The sequence below is a fragment of the Corythoichthys intestinalis genome, unplaced genomic scaffold, assembly GCF_030265065.1.
Source record: "Corythoichthys intestinalis isolate RoL2023-P3 unplaced genomic scaffold, ASM3026506v1 HiC_scaffold_23, whole genome shotgun sequence".
Lineage (NCBI taxonomy): Eukaryota > Metazoa > Chordata > Actinopteri > Syngnathiformes > Syngnathidae > Corythoichthys > Corythoichthys intestinalis.
In genome coordinates, this window is record NW_026651592.1 from 11,056,052 (window position 1) to 11,080,243 (window position 24,192).

The 24,192-nt window shown below is 38.9% G+C and overlaps 1 protein-coding gene across 1 annotated transcript in view; it reads left to right on the plus strand.

The window, feature by feature from the left end:
* Window positions 1-24,192, plus strand: part of LOC130911210 (serine/threonine-protein kinase PAK 1-like) — a 57,497-nt gene that overhangs the window by 19,060 nt on the left and 14,245 nt on the right. Inside the window, exons 2-8 of the mRNA XM_057829019.1 lie at window positions 4,250-4,445; window positions 9,456-9,550; window positions 9,858-9,932; window positions 12,114-12,186; window positions 12,257-12,294; window positions 14,817-14,930; window positions 21,432-21,690. Coding sequence (XP_057685002.1) covers window positions 4,253-4,445; window positions 9,456-9,550; window positions 9,858-9,932; window positions 12,114-12,186; window positions 12,257-12,294; window positions 14,817-14,930; window positions 21,432-21,690 — 847 coding nt within the window. The 5' untranslated portion in view covers window positions 4,250-4,252. The remainder of the gene's footprint in view (window positions 1-4,249; window positions 4,446-9,455; window positions 9,551-9,857; window positions 9,933-12,113; window positions 12,187-12,256; window positions 12,295-14,816; window positions 14,931-21,431; window positions 21,691-24,192) is intronic.

The window sequence follows — 24,192 nt, forward strand, 5'->3', positions numbered from 1 at the left end:
AGTATTTGGAAAGAAGCAAGATTTCTGGCTGTCAAAGAGGTCTAACTACTTCTAACGAGGTCTAGCGAGGCTCCACTCGTTACCTGTATTAATGGCACCGGTTTTAACTGATTATCGGTATAAAAGACACCTGTCCACAAGCTCAGTCAGTCACACTCCAAACTCCATTATGGCCAAGACCAAAGAGCTGTCGAAGGACACCAGAGACAAAATTGGAGACCTGAACCAGGCTGGGAAGACTGAATCTGCAATAGGTAAAACGCTTGGTGTAAAGAAATAAACTGTGGGAGCAATTATTAGAGAATGGAAGACATACAAGACCACTAATAATCTCCCTCGATCTGGGCCGCCATGCAAGATCTCACCCCGTGGCGTCAAAATGATAACAAGAACGGCGAGCAAAAATCCCAGAACCACACGGGGGGATCTAGTGAATGACCTACAAAGAGCTGGGACCACTGTAACAAAGGCTACTACTATCAGTAACGCAATGCGCCGCCAGGGACTCAAATCTTGCACTGCCAGACATGTCCCCCTGCTGAAGAAAGTACATGTCCAGGCCCGTCTGCGGTTTGCTAGAGAGCATTTGGATGATCCAGAAGAGGAGTGGGAGAATGTGTTATGGTCAGATGAAACCAAAATAGGAACTTTTTGGTAGAAACGCAGGTTCTCGTGTTTGGAGGAGAAAGAATACTGAATTGTTGGTTGACGAAATACTTATTTGCAGCACTAGATAACACACACTCAGCAGGGAAATGTTACATTATTTTTCAATTCATTAAATCCATCCACCACAAACTCCATGCACAAAAAAAAGTTGTCCGAGAGTTTAAGACTACTCTCGCCATGCTAAATGCTACAGCACAGAACTTTTAAAGGCGAGAACAACATTCCATATTTACTCTTGCCAAGGTAAGAACAAATCTCACCATGTGTTTCTGGAGAGCAGCCTAGCTTGAAACAAATCCTAACACCGGTGGGGAAGGGGGCTGCAGCACATGTCACATGAGTGACACGACAAACACTGTTACAAATCGATGCAGGCTGGTGTACTCCACGTACATTATGAATAGTCACGCGCCGTCAACATATGACAGGAACCATGTTGCATTTTTGTCTCGTTGTCTTCTCGTCAGGCAAAAACTGGCATTTGTCTCGTTATGTTTCAGTCTCCCAAGACACGTTTTTAGTTCATGTAAAAAATTGTCCGCCGATGAAATATTTTAGTTATCGTCATGATTGACGAAAACAACAATGCTGTGTATATATAGAAAATAAAGTAAATATTGTACGGTACATACAGTGCTGGCCAAAAGTATTGGCACCCCTGCAATTCTTTCAGATAATGCTCAGTTTCCCCCAGAAAATAATTGCAATTATAAATGCTTTGGTATTAATATGTTCATTTATTTTGCTTGCGATGAAAATACTTAAAAGAGAATGGGGGGAAATGGGTTGACACTGTTGTATCCTCAGACTGCGGGACAGCTTGAACTTGTTTGGATGTTAGTCGAGGTTCTTTATCCACCATCCGCAATATCTTTCGTTGAAATCTCTCGTCAATGTTTCTTTTCCGTCCACATCTAGGGAGGTTAGCCACAGTGCCATTTACCATTTACACTTATTAATGACACTGTGCATGGTTGACACAGGAACATTCAGGTCTTTGGAGATGGACTTGTAGCCTTGATATTGCCCATGCTTCCTCACAATTTTGGTTCTCAAGTCCTCAGACAGTTCTTTGGTCTTCTTTCTTTTCTCCATGCTCAATGTGGTACACACAAGGACACAGGACAGAGGTTGAGTCAACTTTAATCTATTTTAACTGGCTGCAAGTGTGATTTAGTTATTGCCACCACCTGTTATGTGCCACAGGTAAGCGACAGGCGCTGTTAATTACACAAAGAAGCATGACATGAGTTTTCAATGGGTGCCAAATTGCCAATACTCTTGTCCTGCCCATTTTTTGAGTTTTGTGTAAAATGATTATGATTTAATCTTTTTTCCCCATTCTCTTTTGTGTTTTTTCATTTCAAGCAAAATAAATGAAGATATTACTGCCAAAGCAGAAATCTAGGGGTACCAATACTTTTGGCCAGCAGTGTATATTTTAAATTTATTGATAAAAAAAGAAAATCGTACATATCCATCTTTTTCATTTTTAGATTTCATTTACAAATTAAAAAATGTTGAAAACAGTAAGTATTCTCTTATTTCTGTAGTCTACAATGATGATCAAATTATCTTTTTTATTTATATAAAGTTGTATTTTGGCAATTTTGCCAAATGTATGATTTTGCTTCAGTGAGCAATGATATGCGGCATTCAAATTTTGAGTCAATGCATATTACCAGCTAAAATGTATAGCCCAGAGTAATATAGCAACGAGCAAAAATTAATTGGTGTTCAGTCGACTATCAAAACAATGGTTTGTGGCAGTCCTAGTTTAAAATTTAAACCAGTATGTTTTATTTACTGTGTCACTTGATTGTTGTCTGAGACACACAACTGTCATAGTGTTCTTTTGGGGGGTGAAACACCACATGGCACTTTGTGTGTATATGTGACAGTCATGTGACTCACCTAGTGACATCACACATCGGTTGAGTAAAAAGACGTCTGAGGTTTCCACGCACCACTCTTGTTGTAGTTTGTTTCTGGTGGTTGTGCTTCAGCTCAGGTGAGATCATCTTTTTTTATTTTGAAAAAGTTAAATTATAATCTTAAGGCTTAGTTGGATTTCAATACCCTTTTGTTGTTATTTTTGCCTGGCTGCATTTATTTGCTCCACTGTTAGGCATCAAATGCCTCTTCTGAGAATGAAGAATATCATGTTAAATTGCTCACGTGATAAATTAATCCAGAAGAAAATATTTTGGTTTCGTGCGGAAAAAAGTTCTATGTTAAAATCGCTTTGTGTGGAAAACTAAGTGGGGAAAACATGACTTTTTGGTTTAAAAAATTTTAAATTTACCATTTGTGCACAATAATTGAGAGACAGCGAAAACCAAAAGTTGTATTTGCCCTGTGGCAAATTGGATTTTGCCATGGGGCTTTTTTTTTGCCATATGGCAAAATTGATTTTGCCAAGTGGCATTTTTTTTTTGCAATGTGGCAAAATCCATTTTGGCTTTTTTTTTTTTTTTTTTTTTTTTTTTTTTTTGCCATGTGGCAAAATTTATTTTTCCATGTGGCAAAATGGATTTTGCCGTGTGGCTTTTTTTTTGCCATGTGGCAAAATGGATTTTGCCATGTGGCTTTTTTTTTGCCATGTGGCAAAATGGATTTTGCCATGTAGCATATTTTCTTTGACCTGTGGTATTTTTTCGGTATGTGGCAAAATTTTGGTTGATTTTTTTTCTTTGGGGGTGGGGGGGGCGTATGTGGCATTTTTGGGTGCATATGGCTGTTTTGCAGGCTTTGCCATTGACGGCTATGCACGTTCAAATTTTCCATTCATTTTAAATGGCAGAAAAATGTGTGGCTGTGATTTTTGGCCATACATTTTACATTTTAGTGCATTGACATTCAACTGACACCCAATTCAGCTTATGCCATTGATGGCTATGCATGCAAAACAATGCCACCTGGCAAAATCAATTTTGCTACATGGCAAAAAATAAATAAATAATGGCACATGGCAAAATCCATTTTACCACATGGCAAATACCACTTTTGGTTCTGGGCCCTGCTGGAATAATTTTACATTTATTCAGATGTTTTTTTTTTATCTGATTTTTCTATCCATAGAAAATGGACTTGGTGTGACAATCACAAGATTGACAAAAAAATATGTGCGTAAAGTGATTCAGATTTTTAACGCTCGCATTTAACCCAGTGAACAATGCCACTAGTCCTCCCAGTCAAAATGGGATTGGACATATAATGCTGTCAATGGCATTGAAAGATGAGCATTCACAGCCGGGCCACTGAAATCTTTGACGCCATGACGCCAAAATTTAATCACCTCTTCTGATTCATATTACAAACATATAATATTAGTTTGATAATAATCCCTTTATTCGTTCTTGAGTTATCTTGAACGGTAATTAACACAACATACAGTATGTAACCATGACATTTTGAGTCATGTAGGGTAGGCCATCTCACAATGTAATGTCCACAAAAATAAACAAAAAAAAAAAGATACTTGCCCTGTAAAGTGTTAACTTCATTAGTCTTGAAAAGTCAATTTGTTGTCTTGGTTCTTCATGTGCGATTGGTCGCTATTTTGTTTTCTCAATTGCAGAAGATGTGCGACAACGGGGAGGTGGAAGACAAGCCGCCAGCCCCGCCCATGAGGAACACCAGCACCTTGATTGGCTCATGCAGCAAAGACCCCGCCCCTGTCAATCATGGCTCCAAACCCTTACCCCCCAACCCGGAGGATAAGAAGAAAAAAGACCGATCTATTCGCTTCATTCTGACAGGAGGCGGCGACAAAAGTGAATTATTAATTTTTTCTATTATTTTTTTCAATTTATTGGCTGTCGTGATCCAATCCACTGTGAATGGGAAGGCTGGTCGTGTTCGTTCGGTCAGTTTCTCTTTATTTTAGAGAATTTTCGGTTTTCTTCCGTGCTAAAATTGTCTGCCATTGATGGCGCCAGACGTCCTTTGTGACTGGGAGGATGTTCATTAGGGACGGGCATTGAGCATCGATGAGATCCTGGACTAACACTCCAGTTCTCCCGGAACCGTTCAATTTTTTAAAAAAAATTTCGATTTGATCCCCTGACCTCCGACCGGAAAAAATAGCTGCCAAACACCACGAAGAAGAAGCCACGTGAAGACTAGCTCCGTTATGAGCAAATCATATGAAGTGGCTAATTTAGCTTGGCACAAAAATGTGTTGCTTCGCTTCACATAAATGACAGCATAGTAACACAATAAACACACCGAAATGATATCAGACCCTCTATTAAAACGTGCAGACTTACAGATTTTGTTTCATCAAGGGTTCCCAACGAGGTGTAAACCAGAGGAGTTGTGTAGTGTCTGTACACCTTCAGCATTCTTTTCCAACTAAAGTTCTTTTTGCCTGCCGCTTCCACTAAGTCACCACTAGGGGAAGACAAACGCACATAGCAAAACCAAAGAAAAACTGTAGAGTCCGGAGTTACTATAGTGACATCTTCTGGACGGATGAACAATATACCAGTTTGGAAAAAAAGTCAAGCTTAAAAAGTATTCAACTTAAAGGGATCCACAGAAAGAAAGACATGTAGTTCTTAAAAGATAAATGTTAGTGCACGTTATAATAATTTGATGTTAAAACCCCTCTCAATGTTTTCGTTTCAATAATATTTGTAAAATTATTTTAACTGGTAAGTCGCCATTGTTGTTGATTTCGCTAGGCGGTGACATCACAGGGCCACGCTGCCGTACTTCACGGTGTCACTCTTAAAAAAAAAAAAAAAAAAAAAAAAAAAACGTATCTCTCTTTAATTTTATAAGGTAGTAATTTAAATACACCACAAGGTGTCAATGGTGAGTTTTAATTAATTAGGGATCAAGCCAATGATTGTGTTTTGTCCCTTGACTGACGCCGTAGTTTTCCTTTAATTCACAATGGGGTGTAAGGCAGAGAGAAAGGAGAGTGGACAAGGCGTTCAGATTTGTAGCTCTGACTGCCCCATTTATTGGCATAAGCTTCAGCAACTCCTTCACAACAAACCTAAGTGTCATAAAGTGAAAATACAACAAAAATAATATTCATATCTCTCTAAAAATAATGTTCACAAAAAGAAAAGTGCTTCAATCTGTATTAAGAGGCCCTATTCTCACACAGTTAAACAGCAATGCAAGGAGAACTGGCATTCACAAATTCACAATCAAAAGATACATGCATAATACACATAAAACTTACCCAGAGTTCGGTCAAATTCTATTTAAACATTTAAGCAATTCGTTTAGCTCAACAAATTCACTGGATGGCAATATTTAGTCACAATATACAAACTATGATCATACCTATCAAGTTGTACGGGTTTGGCGTAATTTGTACAAGTGAGCACTGATTTTTTTTACGCCGTACGTTCAAAATCTGTATGTTTTTCTTGCATTACGTTTTTTTTCTCCATATTTTGTCACCGTTTCGGCAACAAGACAATGTGCATTACTATGCCTTACTACGTTGTTTGAATGACGCGAGAAAAGTCCGAGACACAGAGAGAGAAGAGCGGGAAGGAAAGAAGGGAGTTGTGACGCCATTGCAAACGCGATGCTAGGCTAGGTGGCTCCAATATTTCCTGACTGTAGCCAACAGCCTACAATCTTCGCCCACTTGATGCTACAGTAGATATCATATGCGTATAGAACTTCATGCGAAATAAGACTCGGTGGTGTTGGTAAACAGCCGCCATTTTAAAGCAGTAGACTTCTCAGAAAGGCTCTGTTGTAGTGAACCTTCCTAGCAACCCTCAGTAACTTTTTATCCAAAATACTCCTAAATCGGCAAAATTTTGACTTGAATCTATCTTTAAATGATGAAATGGTTTTAAAACTTTTACATGTCGAAAGTAGAAGGAACAAATGCAAAAATGGGAGCAATTTTAACAACTCTAACTGTTGATTCACAACATTAAATGACTTCCAAACATAGCAAAGGTTACTGTTTTTTTTTTTTTTTTTTTTTTTTTTTAGGGAAAAAAACAAAGGTAACACCAGTTACTTTGCCAAGTAACTAATTACTCTTACATTCAGTTAACGGAGTTACTAACTCTTTTACTTTTTGGGAGAAGTGATTTGTAACTGCCGGTAATTAATTTTTTAAGGTAAGATCAACCACACTGGTCATAAAGATGAACTCTGCAGAATGAAAAGTGACGAAAGTGGAGATTTCATTCTGCCACTTTGTTGCCAAACACAATTTGCCTGCAACTATAACTGATCACTTCTCAGAATTAGCTAAAGAAATGTTCCCTGACTCAAAGATTGCATCGGTAAGTTCATTTTAGCAATTGACCTTTCTAATTTTATAAATGGAAACACTAACGAACTACCTTCAAGTCAAACTGAATTGCGAGCTGAAGTGCGGCCATCAAGACATGAACAATTTTTGTAATCATGATGTAGCTGAAGATATTGTTCTTTGATGGCACCAGGTTACAGTATACAGTGGGGAGAACAAGTATTTGATACACTGCCAATGGGTTTTACCATTGGCAGTGTATCAAATACTTGTTCTCAAATACTTGTTCTCCCCACTGTATTTGACAATATTACCAATAAATTCATATTATTTTAAAAATTGAGTTTTATTTTTGTTTCATATTACACGCTATATAAAACGTTGTAAGATTAGTCACCAATTTGTAAGGGCATACGTCACTATTTGTAAGATTGCCAACGGCCTCGGGTTGACAGGCATGTATGATGCTGGGAGCCATTATCAGAAGTCATGTTTGTTGTGACCGACTCTACTATGGTGTCAGTCGAGGGACGAAACACACTCATTGTCTTGAGCTCTTATTAATTTAAAACTCGCTCATGACACCTTGTGGTGTATTTAAATCACTACCTTACATAGTTAAAGAGTGACACTGTGAAGTATGGCAGCGTGGCCATGTGACGTCACCGCTGTGCAACGTCAACAACAATGGCGAGCTACTAGTTTATTTTTTTTATTTAAAATTGTACAGATTTCATCAAAACGAAAACATTAAGAGGGGTTTTAACATCAAATTATTGTACCTCGTACTAACATTTATCTTTTAAGAACTAAATGTGTTTCCGTCCAAGGTACCCTTTAAGAGCAAGGGACAGATCACTCCCCGTCCGACATGTCAGCCTTTAACTATCTTGTAGAAATTCTACCTAAAACAAATGTTGCAATACAATAAATGCCTGCAGCATAAGACACTCTAAAACATAGGCAAAAGAATAGGTATGTGTAAATGTTTTCTCTGTGAGCTGTTGAAAAATAAACATCTTTGTGAAAGTGCACTCCTGTGGAAAGAAACGTCATCATATTCAAGTTCAAAGACTGATATTTACCCTAATGTTCACACTATAAGGCGCACCTGACTATAAGCCGCAGCCCACCAAATTTGGCCCGAAAACGGCATTTGTTCATAGATAAGCCGCACTGGACTATAAACCGCAGCTATCCTCACTGTTTTATGGGATATTTACACCAAAAAATAGTAAACGGTCACACTTTATTTGACAGCGGGATCATACGACTGTCATAAGACCAAATGAACCACCATGAATCTTTGAACCAATTGCCTGCAAAGCTTCATTCCTTCAAGAAGCTTCATTTGGCCATCACTGCTCCCTTGGTGGAGACACGCAACCTCTGGTGCCACCCTCTATAAACACCTGTTGTCATCCAACATGCCTCCTAGCATGCATTGCATTGTACAGATGTATATTTTAATCAAAATTCATGTTCTGTGCTAATTATTTCTTCAGTTACTGCTCCAATTGTTTCATCAGTTGTTAGTTATGGTATTTGCTAACACTTTATTTGACAGTGGCGACATAAGACTGTCATTAGACAATCATAATTAATGACATGACACTGTCCTGAGCATTAATAAATGCTTATAACAGATGTCATTTAGTGTTATCTGGCAAAAGATTTCACTTTTGAATGGATGTAAAAATTCAAGCTGTAAATAAATGAAGCTAGTGGCATAATTTCCTGGATGACACTTAATTACATAAGTATTCAGTAATGCTCATGATAGTCATAATTATGACATGATACTGTCTTATGACAGTCTTATGATGCCGCTGTCAAATAAAGTGTTCCCTATTAACTCAAATAAATCAACATATAAGCCGCACTGGACTATAAGCTACAGGTATCAAAATGAAGGAAAAAAGTAGCGGCTTATAGTCCGAAAATTACGGTATATACAAGCTTTAAAAAAGTAATGACGTCACTCGCAACCGACCCAGGAATAGAACCGCAATGGTGCCGTTTGTGCTGTAAATTTTTTTGTTTGCCACTGCTTTGCAGGTATTAAAAGTGATTTTTTTAGGTCATCAAGAGTTCAACTGAACCACCCACTTTCACTCCTGCTCGACCCGGAAATGTTACCTTTTGTTTGTGCTATTAAAAACATGACAACTTTTGGTTTGCGTTGCTACGGTTTTATAGATATTACACATTTCATTTTTTTACTGAAAAAAAACAAAAGAAAACAATTCATGATTTCCTGTTTATTTTAGGGCACATTCTATTGGTTTTAAGGCACTTTTGGGTGAGTTTATATTGATTCGTTATCACCTTCTGACAATTTTGGGGTATTACTGGGTCATTTCCTGTATAATTTTTGGGCCTATTCCTGTTTTAGGGCAATTCTAGGATTTTTTTTATGTGGTCAAAAGTAATAAACAACATTGAGATTTTTTTGCGAGGGTAAAAAGTTGTTTTTTTCCTTTGTTTTTTCATTTTGCTCTTACTTGAAAAGCGTGACGACTAAATGTCATTTGTCTTTCAGCGTACAAAAAGAAAGAGCGTCCCGAGATTTCTCTGCCGTCAGATTTTGAACACACCATCCATGTCGGATTTGACGCCGTCACCGGGGAGTTCACCGTAAGTGTGTGTGTGTACGAATGCGTGTTCGTCTCACGCCGTTGAACTTTTTTTCTTCCTTTCAATAATCCCATCAGACAAAGAGGCCTTGTTTAGTTTCAATCTTGATCCGCCTCACTGAGCTCTTTTAGCGACTGCGTGTGCGCTTACGTCTGTGTGTGGCTTTTTTCGTCAAGTCACTCCAACTGAATTGTTGGAGCAGAAAGGAAGTGAAGTGTAAACTTTGATGTGCTGACCTAGTGTGAGAGCAAGTTTATGTGACCCATTTGTGGACTGACCGATCAAACATCTTCGTGTGTGTGCGTAGGGGATGCCCGAGCAATGGGCCCGCCTCCTGCAGACATCCAACATCACCAAACTGGAGCAGAAGAAGAATCCTCAGGTATTGCAGTGTATCACACTTACTTGCCTGCCTAGTATCTAATATAACTATCAACATAGTTACCTAGCTACTCATCCAAACCTTAAGACCAACAACTGTACATACCAACTATAAAATTGAATTTCTGGAGAAAATATTTTTTCATTTCCTGTAGATTTTCAATTACTTGCTATTCATTTTGGGGCATTTTTGGGTCACTTCTCTGCTAATCCATTGGCTGCTGCTGACTGCGCTAGACGTCTAATCCATTTTGACTGGTGATAAATGAGTTGAACATCTATTGTTTTCAATGGCAGGCAAAGAGTTTATTTTGAGTCACTTCCTTGTTCATTTTAAGGTGCTTACAGGTGACTTCCTGCTGATTTTGGGCATTCTAGGGTCACTTCCTGTACATTTTGGATAATTTACTGTTGATTTTAGGGCATATCTGAGTCAAATCCTGTCAATTTTGGAGTTGACATCGTAGGAGCTTTTTCCCCAATTGGAAGTTAATTGGGCCATTGGAAATAAATGGGGTTGTTTTTGTCGAATTACCGTATTGGCTCGAATGTAAGACAGCTCTGATTATAAGACGACCCCCTCTTTTTCAAGACTCAAGTAAGTTTGTAAAAAGACGTTTTTGAACGCCAAATTAATTTTTATACAGTAAATAATTACAGTGCATCTGAAACCAAATGATTATAACAATATATTTGAGAGAAAAGGCATGTTATTTTGCCTCATTCAAATCTTAATATCTGAACATTTAAATATGTATGTATGTATGTAATTAAAAAATTAATTAACGCCCGTTAGCGCGATAAATTTAACAGCCCTAATCTGAACATTTAAATATGTAAATTAAAGTGCAATCACATTCACAAATGAATGGCTTCTAGTTTTTGAAATGTAAATAAACCAATTTATTGTGATAAAACAACAAAATTGCAATAACTACATTAACCATCAAAGTGAAGTCTAACTAACTGTAGTATTGAAACAAATCTGAATAAGGAAAAACATTGCAAAAAAAATAATCCAAACTGTTAAACTAGTAGAAACTGGGGGGAGGGGGGGGAGCACTTATCATCATTGGATGTGGTGTCAGTAATAGTTTTATTTATTTATTTATTTATTTATTGTTTTTTCGTTTGCAAATGCTGTTAACCAGCGATTTTTCATGTTTGAAGTGTCACCTTTTAACCGCAAGTTTGCGTTTTGGAGAAGACTGCCAATGTTTTATAGCAGGCTAAGTAGGTTGTCTTTTTTTCCCCTATTAGCCTCAATGTAGCAATGCTCACGTTTACAGTGTTTAATATAGATGCGTTTCCTTAATTTGTATGCCAGAACTTTAATTCTACGGCGTGTTGATGACCAATAAACATCTGTGAAAGGAACTGGAGTCTCATAAGCCATCAACACGCACGCACAAATGTATGCACGCACGCGGTGATAAAATGCAGGCATGAAAATGATCGCCCTCATTTTTATTTACCGTGCGATAAGTGGACTCATTGCATATCGCGACAGTCTTAGAAACTTAAATAAAACGTGTCTTTAGTTGGTTAGATGGACTTACGATCCGCCAGCTTGTTGTCTTCCAAAATTACAACTCTGTGACGGTGCTTTAGGTGTTCATTCACGGCCGACGTGCAGCCAAGCTTGGCATTGAAGAGACAGGACACACCAGTGTACCCTCCTTTGTTTTGTTGAAATAAGTCTGTTTTGGCCACTGTGGTGCGTTTTTTTGGCATTGTGCCGCTTTCACCGCTTGCATACCGAGCATCCGACATTCTCCACTTTCCACGCATATATTTTTTGAACCCTTCATTAAGCTTTGACGGGATGTTGTGCTCGTCGACGTATTTTCGTCATCGACGACGTCGACTAGTCGGCACAGCTCTACTGTGAAGGCTCATTTTTCAGTGCAATTGACGGTGCTGTTAATGGCAGACAATTAGTTGGCAAGGAAGTTACTCGAAAATCCATAGGAAGGGACGCATAAGCATCCCCTCACAATTTCTCCAGAAATTTCATCTTCTAGTTATTAATAATGTTTTACAAAAAGACCACCACAAGGCAGGCTGGGCATTTAAGTGTCAATTCCACTTTACAGTACAGTTTTCATTTAGTCATGATTATTAGCGTCATTCCCATCCGTAGCTGCTTATAGTACCTAGCATGACTACCTTGTTTTTCCAGGCCGTGCTGGACGTTCTTAAATTCTACGACTCCAAGGAGACCAGCAACAGTCAAAAATACATGAGCTTCACAGGTAAGCAGTTCCCACATGGATGCACGTGCGCACCTCCTGGCTTAATGTGACATTTTGTGTTTTCCCGCAGACAAAACTGCAGACGCTTTCGCATCGTCCACCACAGCGGTAAGAAAACATGTTACTTGAACACATCCTCATACTTTGAATGTACAGTGGGGCAAATAAGTATTTAATCAACCACTAAATGTGCAAATTCTCCCACTTGAAAATATTAGAGAGGCCTGTAATTGTCAACATGGGTAAACCTCAACCATGAGAGATAAAATGTGGGGAAAAAAAACCAGAAAATCAGATTGTATGATTTTTAAAGAATTTATTTGCAAATCATGGTGGAAAATAAGTATTTGGTCAACACCAAAAGTTCATCTGAATACTTTGTTATGTACCCTTTGTTGGCAATAACGGATGTCAAACGTTTTCTGTAACTCTTCACAAGCTTTTCACACACTGTTGCTGGTATTTTGGCCCATTCCTCCATGCAGATCTCCTCTAGAGCAGTGATGTTTTGGGGCTGTCGTTGGGCAACACCGACTTTCAACTCCCTCCACAGATTTTTTTATGGGGTTGAGATCTGGAGACTGGCTAGGCCACTCCAGGACCTTGAAATGCTTCTTACGAAGCCACTCCTTTGTTGCCCTGGCTGTGTGTTTGGGATCATAGTCATGCTGAAAGACCCAGCCACGTCTCATCTTCAATGCCCTTGGTGATGGAAGGAGATTTTCACTCAAAACCTCTCGATACATGGCCCCATTTATTCTTTCCTTTACACAGATCAGTCGTCCTGGTCCCTTTGCAGAAAAACAGCCCCAAAGCATGATATTTCCACCCCCATGCTTTACAGTGGGTATGGTGCAATTCAGTATTCTTTTTCCTCCAAACACGAGAACCTGTGTTTCTACCAAAAAGTTCTATTTTGGTTTCCTCTGACCATAACACATTCTTCCAGTCCTCTTCTGGATCATCCAAATGCTCTCTAGTGAACCGCAGACGGGCCTGGACGTGTACTTTCTTCAGCAGGGGGACACTTCTGGCAGTGCAGAATTTGAGTCCCTGGCGGCGCATTGTGTTACTGACAGTAGCCTTTGTTACTGTGGTCCCAGCTCTCTGTAGGTCATTCACTATGTCCTCCCGTGTGGTTCTGGGATTTTTGCTCACCATTCTTGTTATCATTTTGACGCCAAGGGTGAGGAGAGAGTTGAAAGTCTGTGGGCAGCATGGACTTTCAACTCCCTAACAAGAATGGTAACAAGAATGGTGAGCAAAAATCACAGAACCACACGGGTGGACCTAGTAGAGGACCTACAAAGAGCTGGGACCACAGTAACAAAGGCTACGATCAGTAACGCAATGCGCCACCAGGGACTCAAATCCTGCACTGCCAGACGTGTCCCCCTGCTGAAGAAAGTACACGTCCAGGCCCGTCTGCGGTTCACTAGAGAGCATTTAGATGATCCAGAAGAGGACTGGGAGAATGTGTTATGGTCAGAGGAAACCAAAATAGAACTTCTTGGTAGAAACACAGGTTCTCGTGTTTGGAGGAAAAAGAATACTGAATTGCACCATACCCACTGTGAAGCATTGGGGTGGAAACATGCTTTGGGGCTGTTTTTTTGCAAAGGGACCAGGACGACTGATCTGTGTAAAGGAAAGAATGAATGGGGCCATGTATCGAGAGATTTTGAGTGAAAATCTCCTTCCATCAGCAAGGGCATTAAAGATGAGACGTGGCTGGGTCTTTCAGCATGACTATGATCCCAAACACACAGCCAGGGCAACAAAGGAGTGGCTTCGTAAGAAGCATTTCAAGGTCCTGGAGTGGCCTAGCCAGTCTCCAGATCCCAACCCCATAAAAAATCTGTGGAGGGAGTTGAAAGTCGGTGTTGCCCGACGACAGCCCCAAAACATCACTGCTCTAGAGGAGATCTGCGTGGAGGAATGGGCCAAAATGCCAGCAACAGTGTGTGAAAAGCTTGTGAAGAGTTACAGAAAACGTTTGGCCTCCGTTATTGCCAACAAAGAGTACATAACAAAGTATTGAGATGAACTTTAGGTATTGACCAAATACTTATTTTCCACCATGGTTTGCAAATAAATTCTAAAAATCAAACAATGTGATTTTCTGTTTTTTTTGTCCACATTGTCTCTCATGGTTGAGGTTTACCCATGTTGACAATTACAGGCCTCTCTAATATTTTCAAGTGGGAGAACTTGCACAATTAGTGGTTGACTAAATACTTATTTGCCCCACTGTATTTGCTGACATTGATTTGTTAACTCATTGGCTGCCGCTGCGCTAGCCATCCCAATCCATTTTGACTTGGAGGCCGGGAGCGAAATGCAATCTTTCAATGCCAACCCTCCTAGTTCAAATGGATTTCACCTTTACTGCCTCAACGGCTGCCAATGATTTAACGAGGTGTCGATGAAGAGGAGGACGGAAAGTGATGACTGTTGTCATTCTTTGCAACCCGAATCAGCACTTTTTAGCTTCTTGCCAGTCAGCTTGGATACGAGCCCAGCAAACATCCGATATACTCTTGGCCTTCTTGTAACCTAGCCCTCTAGCACAGAAAGGACAGGAAGTGATGTTACTAATAGTCATCAGTCCTCACCTGTGTTTGTCTCAGATCTCCAAGAGCGTCTCTGAGACGCCCGCCATTGCCACTGTGTCTGAAGATGAAGACGAAGACGAAGCCGAGCCGCCGCCTGTCATTGCCCCGCGACCGGAACACACCAAGTCGGTAAGAGGAAATGAACAAAAAAAATACAATGACAGACACAGGAAAAAATTAAATTTGACTTTGCATTAATGCACAAAAATACAGTGGCACCTGTACTTACGGAATTAATTGATTTTGGAAATACAGTAGTGTGAAAAAGTATCCGAACCTTTTGGAACTTCTCACATTTCTGCATAAAATCACCATCAAATGTGATCTGATCTTTATCAAAATCCAACAGATGGAAAAACTGTCTTATTTAACTAAACCCACCCAAACATTTATAAGTTTTCATATTTTAATGAGGATAGTATGCAAACAATGACAGAAGGAGGAAAAATACGTAACTGAACCATCACATTTAATACTTTGTGGCCCCCCCCCCCCTTTTGCAGCAATAACTTCAACCAGACGCTTCCTGTAACTGCAGATCAGTCTGGCACATTGATCAGGATGAATCTTGGCCCATTCTTCTCTACAAAACTGCTGTAGTTCAGTCAGATTCCTGGGATGTCTGTCATGAATCGCTGTCTTTCGGTCATGCCACAGCATCTCAATGGGGTTCAAGTCTGGACTTTAACTTGGCCCCTGCAGAATGTGTATTTTGTTCTTCTGAAACCATTCTGAAGTCGATTTACTTCTGTGTTTTGGATCATTGTCTTGTTGCAGTATCCATCCTGTTTATAGCTTCAACCGTCTGACAGACGGCTTCAGGTTTTCCTGCAAAACATCCTGATAAACTTTTGCATAATTCTTCCATTAATGAGTAGGAATGGGAACCTCTTGGTACCTCACAATACAATACGATTTGCGATACAAAGCTCACGATAACGATGATCTGACGATATGGCGATACAACGATTATCGATTCATTGGTCAGAAAAATCATTCTAGGATATTCTACAAACAACTAATAAACAGAAAAAACAAGCTTCTGCTGTGAATTGGATTGATTTTATCACTAGTAGACGTGCAATCCATTTGAACTGGAATGTTCATTCGCTGCCGTCCCTCTCACTTCAAAGGGATTGAACGTCTATGGCCAGTAGTTGCAGCCCATTCCAGGCAATGAGGTAATTTTGGGCCATTTAAGGTTATTTACTAGAGATGTGATCGGGTCCGATCACATCATTTTCGAAGTATTGGAATCGGCAAAAAAATATCGGCCATGCCTTTTTTTAATATATATATATTTTTTAATTAAATCATTTTCTAATTGTATTTAACGTTACAGACATAATATGTTACACTCATCCAGAGTCTTTAGTTTAGGCTTAAGGTAGAGTTATCAAATTTATCCCGATAACGGCGGTAATTAATTTTTAAAAAAATGTATCACGTTAACGCAATTAATGCATGCGTTGCACGACCCACTCACGCATTGTCGCACTCATTCTGTAATGGCGCCAATTTACCTACAGTGGGGAGAACAAGTATTTGATACACTGCCAATGGGAAAACCCGTTGGCAGTGTATCAAATACTTGTTCTCCCCACTGTATATAGAGAGATAAAAGGCAGCGTAAAATGAGTAGAGTGAATTTTGGCAGCCTTTGGAGCCTTTTTTTAATTGGCTAAAGCCTTACAATCCGTCTCCCTACGATTACAAATATCATGGGAAGCAATGTGGGGAAGTAAGGTAGCAATTGATCTTTATTTTAACACCTTATGTTATTTCCCAAGGCGGAGAAGATATATCAATTGGTAGCACTACGCACAGTCATGGTTCCTCTTCCCATCATGCATTTGGGCATGGCTACAATATCATTTACTGAAAGCTCAACAAATACACTAGATGGCAATATTTAGTCACAATATACAAAGTCACAAGTCTTTCTATCCATGGATCCCTCTCACAGAAAGAATTTTAATAATGTAAATGCCATCTTGAGGATTTATTGTCATAATAAACAAATACAGTACCTATGTACTGTATTTTGAAAGTATATATTCGTCCGAGTTTTATTCATTTTTTTCATAATGCTTTGCCAAAATGTATATGATCGTGAAAAATTATCGGAATGATTGGAATTGAATCGGGAGCAAAAAAAAGCAATCGGATCGGGAAATATCGGGATCGGCAGATACTAAAACGATCGGAATCGGATCGGGAGCAAAAAAACATGATCGGAACAACCCTATTATTTACCTGTTAATTTTAAGTTACTTCCTGTTGATTTTGGGGTATTTTATGGGTCACTTCCTGTTTATTTTGACTTACAGAACAGGAAGTGACCTGGGAATCACCCAAATGAATAGGCAGTGACTCAAACTCAAGAGGAAATGACCTGTAAATGCCCTAAAATGAACAACAGGTGGCCTGTAAATGCCCTGAAAATCGGACAGAATGACTGTGAATGCTCTGATTTCGAAAAAACGAACGTTCCCAGTCTAAATGGATTGGGCGTCGATCACAGTCAATGCAGCCTTGGAGTTAACCGAGACACTATTATGGTGGAAGATTTTGGTAGCAACTTGTTGGTTTATTTTTATTTTTATTTATTTATTTATTTAGACATTGACACCGTATCTTGATTCTTGGCAGGAGCATATACATAACCTTTTGGGATACAAAGTATCACGATATATGACCATTTCAATATTTTGTCACACCCCTATTAATGAGTGCATGATGTCCAGGGCCTGAGGAAGCAAAACAACCCCAAATCATGATGCTCCCTCCACCACGCTTCACGGTGGGGATAAGATGTTGATGTTGGTGAACTGTTCCATTTTTCCTCCACACATGACATTGTGTGTTCTTCCCAAACAATTCAACTTTGGTTTTATCAGGCCACAAAATATTTTGCCACAACTTCTGTGGAGTGTCCAAGTGCCTTTTCGCGAACATTAAATGAGCAACAATTTTTTTTTAGATAGCAGTGGCTTCCTCCCATGATCACCATTCTTGGCCATAGTTTTACATGTAGGCTATGTTTTCACAGAGATATTGGACTATGCCAGTGATTTCTGTAAGTCTTTAGCAGACACTCTAGGGTTATTTTTTTTTACCTCTGACTATTCTGCGCTAAACTCTTGACGTCATCTTTGGTGGACGGCAACTCCTTGGGAGAGAAGCAACAGTGCTAAACTCTCTCCATTTGTAGACAACTTCTCTGTCGATTGATGAACATCCAGACTTTTAGAGATGGTTTTGTATCCTTTCCCAGCTTTATACAAATCAACAATCCTTGAACGCAGGCCTTCAGAGAGCTCTTTTGACCGAGCCATGATGTACATCAGACAATCAGGCTTAGCTCCATCTGGAAACTCGCGATCTCCACTATAGGCTACAGCTCCAAAGCAAGGTCCCTTGTTAGCAAACTAAATTTAATTGATGACAAACTAAATTCAATAAATTCTTGACAAACTGGATTCAAGCCGATTTAAAAAAAAAAAAAAAATTCCAAACCAACTTTCAACATCTGTAGGATACCAAAAAATGCCGTCATTATTTGGAATTCATGTTTTTGAATAGGTGAATGTCGCTCACTGAGGCCGGGAAAATCCCGTATTTCTTACGGAGTAAGCTGGGACCTCGCTTCGGAACTTTGTAAAAGACATCGCGAGGTTCCAGATAGGGCTGGAGTGGGCTAAAATAACAGGTTAATTTTCAGCACTACACTGACACAAGAAACCAACCTTCCTTTGTGAAGTACTTTGTTACATCCTGTTGGCCTTTTGTACCCCTCTCCTGTTTTGCTTTCTCTTCTTTCCTCTTTTAAATAACCCGATTTTTGTTTTGAAAACATTTCTGCAGTACCGCGCAGCCCGAATCATTGACTGGTGTAAATGCGCAGTGCTGCTTCGGTCTGATCGAAGGAAGGGCGGACCAAACCATTTAATGAAAATACGGTTGGCAATACATATGCTCTCTGGGTGTTTACTTTTTGCCTAAAACAAACCAGAAAAAGAAACCCTTCGTTTTATTCCTATTAGAGTTATAATGATTACGTAATCATTTGTAAATTTCAATACTAATGTTCTAATTTTCTTTGTGGGCCCCATCAGGGCATGGGCCCTTAGAATCAATATCACTTTTCACCCCTTACGGCGCCCCTGCTGTGGCATGATGCATTGTCATTTTGGAAAATGACAAACATATTTTCAATTGAAGGGATAAGAAAGCTGTCTAAAATTTCAATGTAAACTTGTGCATTTTTTGAAGATTTAACCTCAGCCATCTCCCCAGTGTCTTTGCCTGACATGCAGCCCCATATTATCAAGGACTGAGGGAATTTAGATGTTTTCTTTAGGCAGTCATCTTTGGAAATCTCACTGGAACAGCACCAAACAAAAGTTCCAGCATCATCACCTTGTCCAACGCAGATTCTTGACACCTTGTCCAATGCAGATTCTTGACTCTTGACAAGGCACTTGCTCTATAAACGTAACATTTACTGACCACCACAATGTTTTTATTCAATTCTTTTAGTGTTTCTGAATGCCAAGGACTTGCACTTTTGAAGTAGTTCATTATTTTTTCAAGCTTTTTATCCGAGTTTGTTCTACATGATAAAATGTCTGAGTGAGTTCTCGTCCGAGACTGGCGATTCCATACTTTTTGCTAGGGGTTGTACAAAACACAACAACCACACACAAACAGCCAAACACTCAAGCACACATAGGCGCGTCCACACAATTAGGAAATGTCTCCAAATAACAAATGAGCTGCCTCTCTCTCAGGCACGCCTAAAGTTGCTCTCAGACATGTTGGCGGTTGACAGGCTGCTGCTATGGCGCCCTCCAGCGTCTCCATGGTGATGACTTTATTGGAGTTGATGGGAACACAAACGCACGTACATTAAGAGCTTTTAGGCAAACTTTCACTGATGATTTACATTGTGGGAACATGGCCTCATCATGACTCTTCTTCAGATTCCACAGCATGAAACACACAAATTGGACGCACAAACACTCAGGTTGCCACGATGAATTGACAACTAATTGATTATTAAATTAATCGGCAGCTGTTTTGATAGTCGTTGAATCGTTTGAGACATCGTTGACGTCAAAATTCCCTTCATCCTCTCAATAGTAAATAAAACTGTAAATATTATTTTTCATTTTTCATTTAAAAAGTAGACAAAAAAACACCAGAAGTGTTGAATATTCAGATTTATATATTTTTTCTATTTGTTTTTAAATTTCTTTTATTTTTATAAATATGGCGGAAAACACTCAGGTGACTTGAAATTCTGCTCTGAGACCCCCAATTTGGCCAACTTTCAAAATTGTCCGATATGCATGTGTGATACATCATTGGAAAGCTTAAAGTCTCAATTTTCTGGGGGAAGAAAAGTTTTGAACAGGAGGGCATTTAAAAAAATTAAAAAATTAAACAGCAAAACCTCTATCTGGAGGTGAGAGAACGCGAGAGCAGAATTACAGACGCCATGACTCTAACGAGATATTATCGCTTACTTACTTTGGTTCAGTCCAAAAAGTCCATGTAGCATGTATCGCCGAGTGTCAAAAAACAGCTGTGAATGGCCACAGCCGTATTTTGGGGGGATTTTATGAGTGAAACATGGTAATATAACAAGGGTTGTAATGCAGAAATCGCAGACATCATGGAGTGGTCGACATTTTCTTTTTCATATATTCACCATTTTAAACTTTAAAACTTTTTTTTTTTGTTTGGATTGATTATTTATCATCAAACATATCTGAGAAAATGCAACCGTAACAAAAAAATTACAATTAAGCGATAGTTATGAGGTAGATAGCCGAGACTTTTTTTACAGACGCCATTTTTTTCCATTGTGACATCATTTGTTTAAGTTTAAAATATGCGAGTGAATAATTTTTTAAAGTTTTTTTTTTTTTTTTTTTAAACGAAATATGAGACAGCAATTAATGATTCTAAGCTAAAAACGACAGATATTTTGGAAAAATTTAATTAATGACCTTCGTTTTATGGCTGGGTTGAAACAAAAGCGGTTGCAAGACGTCTGTAAAAGGGGGTTTTCATGGTAAAACGGACAAATTAAAAGTAGTTCGGGGGCTTAATGCGCCATGAATCTGCTATGGCAGCATATAGACATATTGTTCTATCAAACACAACAGTTGTTTTGGCTTAAAATACAGCAGTTTCTTTTAAAGAGGAGTGCAAGAGCAGAAACTGCTTTTTCAGTCTTGTCTGTGTTTTCTTCCGCCATATATGAACTAAAAAAAGTCATTTTTATTTAATTTTAAAATGAAATAAAAAGCTGTAAATATATTTTTATTTTTTGTGATATGAAAAATATTCTTAGACTATAAGTCTTTTAATTTTGATTACTACCAAAATATTTTAAACTTTTTTTTACATTAAATAAATGAAAAATTCGTCATTTTTATTAAACAAAATAAATATAATGCTAAATATTCTAATTGCAATAGCCTTTTTTTTTTTTTTTAAATTCATTCAAAAATTCTTTGAATTTTTAACAAAATATTTTGAATAGAAAATTGGGGGGGGGGGATTCTCTTTTCTGCGTTTTAAATGACTTATTTTTTTCCCCTTTATTTTGTTATTCAGATCTACACCCGCTCAGTGATCGAACCCCTTCCGCCCCCTCTCACCAAAGACGCGGCCACCTCCCCCATCGTGGCGCCCACCTCCACCACGGCGACCACCACCTCCTCGTCATCCTCCTCGGCCTCCGCGGCTGCCGTCACCCCGCCAGGCGTCTCCGCCGCGGAAGGCGCCAACCCAGCCGCCGGGGCCTCCCTGCCCCGCCCTCAGGACAAAGGACGCAAGAAGAAGATGTCTGATGAGGAGATCCTGGAGAAGCTCAGTAAGTTTCCCGGGTTGCTAAAACACCAGTGAAATATTAAAAATGACTTTCACTCCGTAAAAACAAAGAGTGAAAATTTTGATATTTTCCTGAACCACACACGCCTGTCCAGATGTGCTCAGGCCGCCCTCTGCTGGTAAGATGAGGATACTGCCTGTCAGTATCATTGACAGAACCGGTATCCACTCTGCACACTGTCTCACCCTCTTTGTCCAATCCTCTCGTCTGATTGGTTGTTCTTCCAGGTTTTGTCCCCAACTTCCCTTACGTGGTCAACTGATCAACTCAACAAATTATCTTTCTAGTTTTACAATCTATTATTTCTACCTTAATTCTGTTCGAATCTTTCTATAGTCCCCTATATACATTTCCATTGTATTTAAATTTTTTTACATGCCCTGTTCTACTTCTAATTGTTTTTTTTTTTCTTCACTTTTATATTCTTTCTGTTCTATTCCTTTATCTATCTTTATTCCACATTTTTCATCAGGTATGTTTACAGGGATACTGTTATTCGGATTAAAAACCTGGTCTGAATGTACACACCTCATTCGGAATATTATAACCCGATCCAGCCCATTCTGAACAAGATTCTATTCCGAACGAGAGGGGTGTTTTATGTAGATTGATAATCCGATCGGCGATCGGTGCGCATGTAAACAACTAATTCCAAAATTTTGGAACAAACTGTTCCTACCTGTGACATCAGCAATGTTGTCAGTAACGCGTTACTAAGTAACCACCTACTTAGTAACGCGTTAACGCGTTACTGTAATCTGATTACTTTCTTTCACTAACGAGCAATCCAACGCGTTCATTTTTCCAAGCCAGTAATCTGATTAAAGTTAGTTTCCTCAGTGCCTGTGCGTTACTATTTTGTTGTTGCCTCATACTCTATGTAGAATGAAGAATACTGTAGTCACGTACGAAGAGCATTTGAATAGAAAATACTGCTCTTGAGTTTGGGAGTGACATCACATCTCACGTTTTCTCATCGGAAAAAAACGGGTCACGTGTATTAACATGCTGTGTGCGCGCTGTCTGCCACTGTGCCACATAGCCTGGCTACCTATCAGGATGCTAACAGTAAAGGAGCCGGAGAGATACAACAAACTGCTGCATTTGCTCACTGGAGATACAGCCTTTACTTCACATATCCGTCCAGTAAAGAGGACAAAAATATCTCCGTGTGTTGCAAACTCTGCGCTGGCTCGGAAAGACTTTCGACCGCTATATACTCGACATCCATTTCAACAAGGAAGCACTTGGGATTACAGCACAACGCGTCGCGAAAAAAACTCAAAACAAAGCTGACAGGTACGTGACAGCCAGCACTTCTACAGTTTGCAACCGGCCTTTATAATATGTGTAATTATGTACATTTTATAGTTAGTTTGTAATCATAGGCGGAGTTTTACATTTGTGGGACTGGGGGGAGAAGCATGTTGAAGACTGAAACGAAAGTCAAAAGTTTGGACACACTTCATAATTTTTGCTTTTTATATATTTTCACTGCTATTGTAAATTCTCATTGAAGACTTCAAAACTATGAACAAACATGTGGAATGAAAAAAAGTTGAAGTAACTTAGTTACTTTGATAAAGTAATTAGTAAAGTAAGTAGATTACTTTTTTGAGGTGTAATTAAATTACTTTTTTAAGTAATCCCTGACAACACTGGACATCAGTACAGTTGTATGAAAAAGAATCTGAACATTTTGGAATTTCTCACATTGCTGCATAAAATCACCATCAAATGTGATCTGATCTGTGTCAAAATCACTCAGATGAAAAAACGGTGTCTGCTTTAACTAACACATTCCCCAAACATTTATAAGTTTTCATATTTTAATGAGGATAACATGCAAACAATGACAGAAGGAGGAAAAGAAGTAAGTGAACCCTATGCCTAAGGAGACTTAAAGAGCAATTGAAACCAATTTTTAACAAACAGTTTGTTAGGTGAGTGCCCAATCACTGATGAGTGTTTTAAAGCTGCCCTGCCCACTATAAAACACACACCTGGTAAGAATTGTCTTGATGAGAGAGGCATTGTTTGATGTGCATCATGACTCGGTCAAAAGAACTGTCTGAAGACCTGCGATCAATGATTGTTGATTTGTATAAAGCTGGGAAAGGATTAATTACGACACCACATGAACGCAGCATCAATCTGCACACATGAAAATGATTTTTTCCAACTGATGTTCTGATGCAGGGACACGCAGGACCTAATCGGATCAATATTTTTAGTGTCTATTAACACAATGCATCCGATCATAATTTTAATCCAAACGCTGATTGAAGAAATTATGTCCATCTAAACATACCCATTGTATTTTTTTCCTATTCATCTTCCGTTGGATTTTTATTGTCAATAAATTTATGATCGTATATAGTCGTATATATTTTATTTTTTTGTAACTGTTTACATTTTTTTTTTTTTTTTACATTTTTTCTGTTCCTTTACGTGTTTTGGCTCTCCTCTCTTTCTGACTCGTCT